At 36.3% G+C, this 11,184-nt stretch overlaps 1 protein-coding gene across 1 annotated transcript in view; it reads right to left on the reverse strand.

The window, feature by feature from the left end:
* LOC140156636 (ornithine transcarbamylase, mitochondrial-like) overlaps window positions 1–11,061 on the reverse strand; it is a 30,703-nt gene extending 19,642 nt beyond the window's left edge. The window contains exons 1-6 of the mRNA XM_072179572.1: window positions 10,964–11,061; window positions 4,802–4,992; window positions 3,827–4,038; window positions 1,912–1,999; window positions 1,587–1,740; window positions 733–855 (exon numbers count right to left, since the gene is read on the reverse strand). Of these exons, the coding sequence (XP_072035673.1) occupies window positions 733–855; window positions 1,587–1,740; window positions 1,912–1,999; window positions 3,827–4,038; window positions 4,802–4,992; window positions 10,964–11,026 (831 nt within the window). The 5' untranslated portion in view covers window positions 11,027–11,061. The remainder of the gene's footprint in view (window positions 1–732; window positions 856–1,586; window positions 1,741–1,911; window positions 2,000–3,826; window positions 4,039–4,801; window positions 4,993–10,963) is intronic.
* Between the last annotated feature and the right edge of the window lie 123 nt (window positions 11,062–11,184).

Genomic DNA, 11,184 nt, shown 5'->3' on the forward strand with positions numbered 1-11,184 from the left:
TGTAGTGAACACCACACATGGTGCAGCTAAGACCAAGCTTAAGTGCAATTGGCTTTAAATGTTTATGTGAGACTATTTGTTTTTCATATATACCTAAACCACTATCCAATGATCCCCATGTGTTTCAGGTTTTGCATAGAATGACCCCTTTTGCTAATATTATTTTTATACCAGAATTTTGACACTGAAAACATAAAGCAGACCCCCCTTTTGCTAAGATTATTTTTTATACAGGAAGGCCTATTCTTTTGAGGACTGGTATTGGTAGGCGCATACCCATCACAGACCAGGCTTTTAGCTAGGATTTGACAAGCGCCTGTCATTTTCACCCAAACTGCCTGTCCAAATTTTGACACTGAAAACATAAAGCAGACCTCTGCACCTTTTGGAGGCTATAGCCTTGGATTTTCTAGTTTGGTCTTGTTTTGAGATCACATAACTTATTCAAGCATTATTTTTAAAATTAAGCATGTAAAAACATTTAAATAATGGGTTCGACTGTGCCTCTCCCATAATTATTTACATTTTTAAAGCCTCAGACACATTATATGAGTGTTAAGGATACTATATTACCCTTTATTTCTGAAATACTCTATGTTGCTATGTTACATTTCAAATAATTTCAATCTTCAAAACCAACCCATGCTACTGTCAGACCGGATGATGAGCCATAATGCCCTGGGAAAAAATATTAACCACCACCAATCTAAACCCTACTCCGTATAAGCTTACCTTTGGTGTAGCTATTTTAAGATGTACACCTAGTTTTGGTGCAGCCATCATTAAGGAATGAATAATGTTGTTACCATCACCAACCCACGCTACCGTCAGACCAGATAATGACCCATAATGCTCCTGAGGAAGAAAATCCAATTGAAATATCAAACATGCATGAAACACATTTCTTTACACCTTTAGTTTGGTAGTGACGTAAATGCTTTTAGAATGCTGACTCCCTTGCATGCTCGTATACACTCTGTGGGAGAAGGTCAGCACACCCAATTCAAAATAACAGTCAGCAAAATATATGCACCTACGTCACCACCAAACACAAGCTGAGACAAAGTATAGGTTACTAACAGAGTCAGTGATTTGAAATATTACAGCAAAAATATTTTATAACATTTTGACATTTTAAAAATGTTGTAGTGTATTTTCATATAAAACATTTTAAAATGTTTTCATGACCTATATAAAACCTGACATTTAATGTTATTAGTACGTTTTTAGCAAAACCAAAACCAAAAATATAACCCATTGAAAACATTTTATAACGGTTTTGTTTGCTGGGTGTAATGTCTGGAAATCAGCTACCGCTAGGAGAGGGTGATCGATATGTGATAAACCATTGACAATTGGAAACCAACTAAATCACAAATAGGTAAAACATCTAAATCACTCTGCTTATTTTTGTGAGTAGTTTAAATAAGCCTTTTTGAAATATGGCGGGCACAAAAGGAGAGGGCATACTTTGAAGTGAGTAATCTTTTGTCAGCTGAGTAGCATACAAAAAATTACTCACTTCAAAGTACGCCCTCTCCTTTTGTGCCCACCATATTTCAAAAGGGCTTATAGTGTCTTCATACCTGTAATGTCTGGAAATCAGCCAATGATTGGAGAGGGTGATAGATCTCTGATAGACCATTAACAATTGGAATAGAACCTGCCTCAGCTAGTGTATCCAAATCGCTATGCTTGTATACTCTGGCTAATACGACGTCAAGAAACTGTGACAACACACTACAATAGTAAGTAAACCGGTATTAAAACAGGGATTATATCAGATCCATTCATAGTATATGCAAAATGACGACATTATCTAGGTGCCATTTGTGTAAAAGCCAGGACACTGTTGATACCAAGATGTAGTTTGACATTAATTTATGAATAAAATAAATTAATTTGACTCACTTAGCAGTATCATAGAGACTTTCATTGACTCCCAGATGGATGTCATCCTGAGTTAAAAAGCAAGCATGGCCACCAAGAAGAGAAAATCCTGAAACGTTAAGGGAAAAAAAATACAAGTCACATCACTGACACTATACGCCTTACCAGTTCTGAGAAATTGTCCTCGCAACCTCACACAGACTAGACTTCTCCGTAGTCCACTTGCCCATTTTGCATACTCTGGCTATTACATTTAAGCATAAAACTCTGATTTATATTGATTTGTGTGCAACTGATAGATTTTCACATCTGTATCTGATCTTTTCAGTCACCGCACTCCCTCTGTTTGTTAGCTTCCCAAGTGGACTACTGACTTTGCCTTGCGGTTAAGATTTTTAACACGGGACTCTATGGAGAGTTAGGCCAATTTCTGGCATAACTAAAATTGGCCATGATGTAATGCATCTTTAAATGGATCTGCCTTGTGATTGGTCGCCCATATCTCGCTATGGTTTAAATCTTCTGGGCCAGCGCCATTACCATTAACTACACCGTACACAACTATCTGTGGTATTTGGGCGCTTTTGTGTTGACAGCGAAAGTTAATCTCTCATCAAACATCTAGCGTCTTGTACTATACCATGCTTAGTACTTGTGGTTAATGGACTGATAAACAAGTATGCTTGACAGTGTGTTTTTAGAGAGCAAAGTCCCGGGGCAACGTTCTGCTTAAAATTCCAAGTCCATAGTCGGATTTTCGTGGTTCGCTATCAATAAACTGGTAGATTCCAAAATCAGAATTGTTCAGTATTAAGTGAGCCATTATAATTATGCAAGATAATGTTGCATTCAATTACTTTTACTGTCACTAATCATCTGATATTCTTAATTCTTTATGACCATTTTACTATTGAATACTTTAATTTTAATAAACATCAGTATAATTTTGAGTTCAACGAAATGGGTTCATCATGACTAATAATAACATATTTTTAATAAAATTCGACTATGGCATAGTCTACACACAGACTGACAGATGAGCACACGGACAAACAGGAAACGTAATACCGTCATCGGAGGTATAAAAATACAATGGGCTATTCCATTTAAACTCCACAATCCCCCAGTGGAAGATTTTGGATATATACTCCACAGGGGGAGTATGAATTTCAAATGGAATGAACACATTAGGCTGCTCCATTTGAAACTCACTCTTCCTCTGTGGAAGATTTAGGTTGAAATCCAAATGGAGCCGCCTAATGTGCTTATTTCATTTGAAAATCATACTCCCCCTGTGGAAGATATTTCCAAAATCTTCCACAGTGGGAGTGTGGATTTTAAATGGAATAGCCTAATAAAATTCATGTATGAAAAAAAGCAACATCACCCCAGGCATATGTGCCCATACTTGTCTCCCTGCTTTCGAGGGACACTGTGGTGCAGCAGTTCAGGCTCTGCCTCACAATTGAAGGATAAGAATTTGAGCCCCAGAGGTGCCATCATGTTGTGCACCTGCGCAAGGTGCTTTATCTTACTTGCCTCTCTCTAGCCAGGGGTGAAATGGGGAGCTGTTATGAATATTGTCCATTGAGCGCTGCCCATAGATATGAACATGCCTCGGCATTGTATGGCACTTGATATACATGTATTTCAAACAACAGCGGAAAATATGTACAGTGCTTTGATACTGTGACCATCAAAATGTGCTCAATTTTGAGGCATTTACCAAATTTTAAGCAATTAGTATGGACTATTCCAATCAAAATACATACACCCCTATCAAAGACATTACATTAATCTCCCACACAGGGAGTGTAGATTTCAAATGGAGTCAACCATTCAGGTAACTCCATTTGAAATTCACACTACCTGCATGAAAGATTAAGATCATGTGTTCCATAGGGTGTATGGATTTCAACTGGAATGCCCAATGCACCTGTTTCTGATGATATCCTAGTCCTGGTACTTCTCTTCTCAAAAATCAAACCAGCTGACTTATTCACTAGTGGCTGGTAAACCTCTCCATTGGTCAGAATACGAGTCTTTAAGTCTGCAGCCGTCCATAACAGTTGCTTCACTTCATGGTCATTGTAATCACGCAAGGTCAGGAAATGACGGCCAATCATAGAGGTCCAGTTTGGATCAGACCTACAAAAGGTAAGTTATAACATGTAAATTAGTAAACAAAAATTTACATCCATTTACTCTATTTCACTCACTGCAAGCTTTTTCAAAAAGTGGCATTTTCCAAAAGGGGCATTTATTGGAGGTCTTTTTTAGAATGGTAATTACCGTACCATTAAAATTGTAAGGTAAGCTATAAAACTCACACTGAAATGACAAACTATGAACTTAGGAATGACGACTTCCAGTTCACTTCTGGGTTTACGATGAGACTTTCGCCAACTACCGTTGCCATTACCGATCGTGTGTGCACTGTAGTACGCTTACTACACATTATAGCAAATTTCAGCATTTTTTAAACATCTTGGTTGAAAAAAAATGGTGGGGCATTTAATAGAAAGTTTATATATATTAAGTGCAAAATTGAACATTCATGTTCCTGCATATATGTCACCAATTCAATACATAACCTACTCCACATTCCAGAAAAATACAGCACTAATTTGTTGGGATTCAAATAAAACATAGCTCAATCCTAATCAATCATTTATTTGGAGATAAAAGAAAAAGTTTTTCTATTTAATAATGTCTTGAAAAAATAGCCAACACATGCATTTTACTTGTTTTGTGACAATCGAGTGACAAAATTCATAGACTTGGAACAAATCTAAACATTCATAATCTTGAGTATATGCCGAAATTTTGCTCTAATTTTCACTTAAATACACTTAATACGTACATGTATGATAAGAGAACACTTTTCCCTTGTCAATATTTCTTTACTTACACCCCTGCTATGTTGCCATGGATACTATATGTTGCCTTGGGAACATGCAATGGTCCTCCAACATCATTGTTAGGTCTTGTCTGGCTTGTCAGCACTGGGGCTGCACGAATCACACCTCTTGCTACACTAGGGAAAGTATTATGTAGACGCAGTAGGGCAGACATCTTTGACTCCTGTTGTTTGACGATACCCTTCAAAGATTAATATATGAGATATGTTAAAATCCAATCACAGATAATAACTTTTAAATACACAGACAAAAATGCAGATCATTGAAAAAGTATAATGACCACGTCTTGTGACGTAGCTAAAATTATGCTTTACAATGACGAAGATACAGTTAAAATTGTGTTTTGTTTTCAAATTTAAGGTGGTACTACACCCCCTTATAATTTTTTTGACTAATTTTGCATTTTTCTCAAAAAATAACTACACACTGGTAATAAAAGTTATACATATTAAAGGGGCAAGGAATCCAATTACCTCACTGAAATTTCAGTGATTCAAGACAAGTGGTTCATTATATATGGTAAGAAATGAGGTACATTCTAGCGGTACCTCTTTTCTTATCATAAATAACGTACCGCTTGAATCACTGAAATTCCACTGTAGTAACTGGATTCCTTACCCCTATAATATACATAACTTTTGTTATCAGTGTGTTATTTTTTGAGAAAAATGCAAAAATAGTCACAAATTTATCAAGGAGTGTAGTACTACCTTAAAGGAAGAAAATGTTTAGGTGCCCCCCCCCCATTTTTTTGATGATTTTTATACAAAATTATCACTAAATATGTTGGAAAATAGAACTAAATATAACTAAATATAAATGCATCAACTAAATACATGTATGCATCAACCCACCCGAAAAATTAATCGATCCTACACGATACATGAATGTGTACAATCAATGCATGTTTCGTATTTTTCTAACCGCTTTTCTGATTAGCTGCTTTGATATAGAGAGTGTATGAAAATTGGATAAAGTCTTTGATTGAAGGACATCCAACAATGCAATAGCAGTACAATTAAGGGGGTACTACACCCCTGGCCAATTTTGTGCATATTTTTGCATTTTCTCAAAAATTTTAGCACATTGGTTACAAGTAAGATATGCATATAGGGGCAAAGACTACAACTACTGCTCTGAAAATTCGGTAACTCAAGGCAAGTAGTTATTGATTTATTGATCAAATATTGGTTTTCCCTCATTTTTGACTGTCACTCCGCAACTGTTGTCTGTGCTGAAATAAAATTCCCAGTGCAGTAGTTGTAGTCCTTGCTAGGAACAGGCACATCTGAGCGAGGGCGCTATTTATTTACTTGATAATAAAAAGGCCCTAAATCTGTGCCACTGAAAACTCATTTTTGGAGAAAATGGTGAATAAAACCAAAATTAATCTTCTTCAGATGCTCTAGTTCAGGCCTTCTCAACTAGTTTATTTGAAGTGCCAACTGGAAAATTTAAGTGGTCATGAATAATTTACCGCCATCTTAATTTACTGTGGTAAAATATGGTAAAATAAGTAAAATAAGTAAATTATAAAATAAAAGGATTTTTTTAATTAAAGCTTCTAATAATATTTTGTTTGTTTGTTTGTTTTACATCAGATGACAATTTTGTTTGCCATATTTGTACAACTTAGCTTGGAATAATGATTTTGTAGCTACCTACATAATTGCCATACTTTACTATCTGCTCTATAATGTACAAATTAACTTTGAGTTGCAGTTTCAGTGATTGTGCATTCAGCCGACCAGCATGTTCTTGTGACTTGCAATGGAAGTAAATTTAACACTCATATAACTCAAAATATAAAACAATAACAGATTAACACCTCAAAACTTTCACTAAATTTTTAAATCTTATATCAAACCAGGCTACTGAAATTATGAAAGCACTGAAAGCAGCATACCCCCCCACAACCCATACCAATATTAAATTTCCATTCAGTCCTGAATCCTTTGAATCGCCACTGCCTTTGATCATGGCTTGCCTATCTTGTGAGCTTTCTAAATAAAACTTATAAACATTAACCATTGAAATAATGCATCAACAAACTGTAGAAAACTCTGGTAAAATTTCCCAGATTTTTTGTCACAAATGTGAGTGAACTACCCTTTTGATTCATATCATTCAGAAAATAAATGCTATTTGTCTCTGTAAAATATCATTGTTCATTCTACATTTAGTTTTAACACTCTTTCATGGCATAGTTAGCATCCTTGAAAATCTTAGATTTTTCAGATCCTAATATGAATTGTCAGGTTCATTACCATCAATCATGAGATATGGCCTAAGTGTGTCTACCATGAAAATGAAAATAAGTATGTGATTACATAAAACTGAATGTAATTTTCTCAAATGGTATAATATATCTACTCCTTAGCTATCCCAGAAAAAAATACAAAACTATAGTTTTGGAATTAAAAAATGTTATCTTGTTTTGCGAAATGAAACAGTTTAATCCTAATCCTTTAGTTAGTTCTAACTGGCAATTTAAATATTTGGCCAATTTGAAGGGAGGTGTGCCAAAAAATTGCATGTTTTCTTGCAATTGTACCCACAAAATTCTAAGACTTGGCACAAGTCTAAGCATTCAAAATCTTGACTAAAGGCTAAAAAATAGTTCATAATTTGAATATTTTATGTCATTTTTGATTATTGGTTATGAAGAAGATTATTAAAATTGTATGTGTCTTCCAAAAATTAGAATGCATAACTTGAATTTAGTATTTGGGCTTGGTTGTCTCAAAAAAAAACAATAAAACACATTGGCCCTTATTTCCAAATATTGACCAAATTATCTAGTAAAATTTTGACTTTTATTGGCAGTTAGAACTAAGTAGAGGATTAGGATTTAGCTATGTTTCATTCATCAAAACAAGATCATTAATATTTGTTTTAAAATTGCAAAAATATTAGTGCTGTATTTTTCTGGAATAGGGAGTAGTGCCGAGTGGTCTACAGGCTCTGTGTGTGTCTCTGTTTATGAGAGAAAACATGAAAACCCTTTCTAAAAATGTGCGTAAATACTACATGACTTTTGATTCACTTCTTTCAACTTCAGCTTTGTTTATGAAGCTGATTTTCATCTGGAGAGGTGAATTCTACAAAACAGCACTGTGTACAAGTATCTATATGTAGCTCTTAATATGAAAAGAATTGAATTTTTATTTGTCATTTAAAGCGCTTTTATAATTTACTTAATTTACTTGTTTTACCATTTTTTACGGTAATTTACCGTAATTTACCGGTAATTTACCACCATTTTTAATTTACCGGTAAATTAACAACACTGGCAAAAATCATCATTTTGGTCAAAAAAGGGGTCAAAAAGGGGCATTTTTGGGAAAAAAGTCAATTTTCACCCAAAATTCATCTTCTGACAAAAGGGAAACATAGCTTGACAAAAACTTGTATCCTTTTCACATAACAATTCAAGTTTACTTAAGGGGGTACTACACCCCTGGCTTATGTTGTGCCTATTTTTGCATTTTTCTCAAAAATTATAGCGCATTGGTGACAGGTAAGATATGTATATTATAGGGGCAAGGACTCCAACTACTGCACTGAAAATTCAGCAACTCAAGGCAAGTAGTTATTGATTTATTGATCAAATATTGGTTTCCCCTCATTTTTGACTGTAACTCCACAACTGTTGTCTGTGCTGAAATAAAATTTCCAGTGCAGTAGTTGTAGTCCTTGCCCCTATCTAATATACATATCTTACTTGTCACCAATGCGCTATAGTTTTTGAGAAAAATGCAAAAATAGGCACAAAATTGGGCAGGGGTGTAGTACCCCCTTAATTGCTGGACGAAAGCACTTTTTTGTAATCGCTTAGCCTTGGCAAAAATCATCATTTTGGCCTAAACATTTTTACCACCTAAAGATTTGAATTTTCACATGAAATTTCACAGATGTGTTGAAAATGACAATATACAAAGTATTTTAAAAACAAAAATTAGATTAAATTACAATGAAAACAAAAAATTGACAGGGGGGCACAAAAATTATCAAGTCCCCCATGCACTCCTTCATGTATGGAAGTCAATATCAGAAAATATCCCCATGTTCCAACAGTAATTTCATCATAACTTCACTTAGCAATACAGTAGAAGACTGATTTTGGTATCAAATTGTTTCTGAGAAATAGTTCTCTCTTCCAATAAACAACAATTCAAGTTAACATGTAGAATCAATTTTAAATGTTTATGCCTGTCCCTATCCTTGCCACTAAATAAAGTGGTTTTTTTAAACTTCCGTGGTCGTGCCTGTGCGTATCGCGTACACGATCGTAAATGCAAAAGCAATAAGCAATCACGCTAATTGGCTGATCAACGCACTTGACAACAAGCCAGCTGACCATTGGTCTTCGCCCCTCGGCGCGGCGCGTAGTAGTAGGCGACCTTGTCACTTCCTACGCGATCGCAATTCACCAGCGCGGAAGTTCAAAAAAACCAACTTTACATACCGGTACATACTTACTTGTCATCATCAATGCGCTATAATTTTTGAGAAAAATGCAAAAATAAGCACAAAATTGGGCAGGGTGTAGTACCCCCTTAAAGTAGGGTACATGCACTGGGTACTTTGTAGACCCTCCCTCGGGTCCATGGAGAACGACTGGTAATGTAGATTACATAGCATTAAAAATCAACCCAATACATGGACCCTCCCAGTCTGTAAGCAATTTGCCTTCAAGTTCCCACAAAATGCTGGGAGTTCACTTTTACGGATTTGGAGTCACGCAATCTTTCTATATACCACATCCATGTTTTCACTACATTAACGTTTGTGTAAGCGACTGAAACAACGATATTATATCCGACCAATCAACGCAGCTTGGCAGTGCGGGGATATTTGAAAAGGCTTCCCTAGCTAAATAATGTGCAAACATTTGCAAACCGCCCGCGATGTACGCAATCTGGACAATGGGCCGACGTCCGAGTCGTGTCGTTGCCTTTTATTATTGCGCGTACCATGGGTCTATCAGCGCGTGCCACTTGAGCTCAATACCTCTCAGTTGTTGACAAGTGTCCCATCCGATCTGCGTCACATCCAGCGGCATAGCTTTGTGCTACCATATTTGAATTGAAACTGGGGCGGGGCTTTCGTAAGTGACATCGAAACAACGTGCTTCGTTGAACGAATATTTGGAAGGAGATCTCTAACAGATTGGACCAGTCTCGGAATCAGCGCTCAATGGACTTTCGCGTTCACTTAGGGGTGGTGCAATAATTATGTGTACCGGGGTGAATTCTCAAAATGGTCTGCCAAAAATCGCTGCCCCCCCCCTCTGGCCGTGCCAAAAATCTTTGCCCCCCCTTTCGGCGTGCCAAAAAACCTTTGCCCCCCCCTTTTGATGTGCCAAAAAATCTTTGCCCCCCCCCTTACACATGCAAGATTTTGGGGAACCCGAATTTAAAACCTTAAATTGTCTTATCATATAGTGCGAGCGCAGTGAGCAGGAAATTTTGCATATTTGAGCGTGTTCCTAACGTTTTCCACGCCTTTTAGGGCGTAATATAGAAGCGGTGCCCAAAATATCTGTGCCAAAATTGCTTGCCCCCCCTTTTGACCTGCCAAAATCGCTTGACCCCCCCCTTTTGACCTGCCAAAAAATGCCCCCCCTTTTGGCCTGCCAAAAATCTTTGCCCCCCTATAATTCACCCCGGGGTACACATAATTATTGCACCACCCCTTATAATACGAGTATATTTGTGGTTTATTTTACATCCTTAATATATAACTACCTTGTAATTTCTATATTGCTGCATGGTTGACTGTGGTGGGTGTAATTAGTGGCGTCGATTTGTGGATGAAGAGGAATGGGTTTTTGGCATTGAAGAAAATAAGGGGGGGGGGGTTACAGGACTTTTCATATTTTTTTCATAGGGCATTATGTAATTATTTATTGTTACATTATCCAGAGATGGAACCGAACCGAGACTGGGGGCCAGTCTAGGTACTTCGTGAATGAAATCCCAGCAGTAGCACATGAGCAAAATGAATGTCCTGCAAAATTGTTGGAGTTAATATTTTGGACTGCAATTTTTTTTAAACAATAAAAGCATTAATGCATAAAAATAAAACAAAATAATGCAAGTAGATGTTGTTGCCTAACTGATTTAAAATCAAAAAGGAAAAGACTATACCTGTAAAAATGTTGCTGTCAAATTGTTGCTGATCGTGGATATAAACTCAATCAATGTAAACATGAACACATGGAGTGACAGTCAGTGTTTCTATTAATTTTTTGGTTTCTGAAAGTTGTTTACATGCAAACTCTTCCAAAAATAGTAGTGTTTTCCCTTTGGATTCTTGTGTATTAAGCATATAATTAATACAATTTGGATGGTACTTGGTATTCTTCTAA

Source organism: Amphiura filiformis, chromosome 7 (assembly GCF_039555335.1).
Source record: "Amphiura filiformis chromosome 7, Afil_fr2py, whole genome shotgun sequence".
In the NCBI taxonomy this organism is placed as follows: domain Eukaryota; kingdom Metazoa; phylum Echinodermata; class Ophiuroidea; order Amphilepidida; family Amphiuridae; genus Amphiura; species Amphiura filiformis.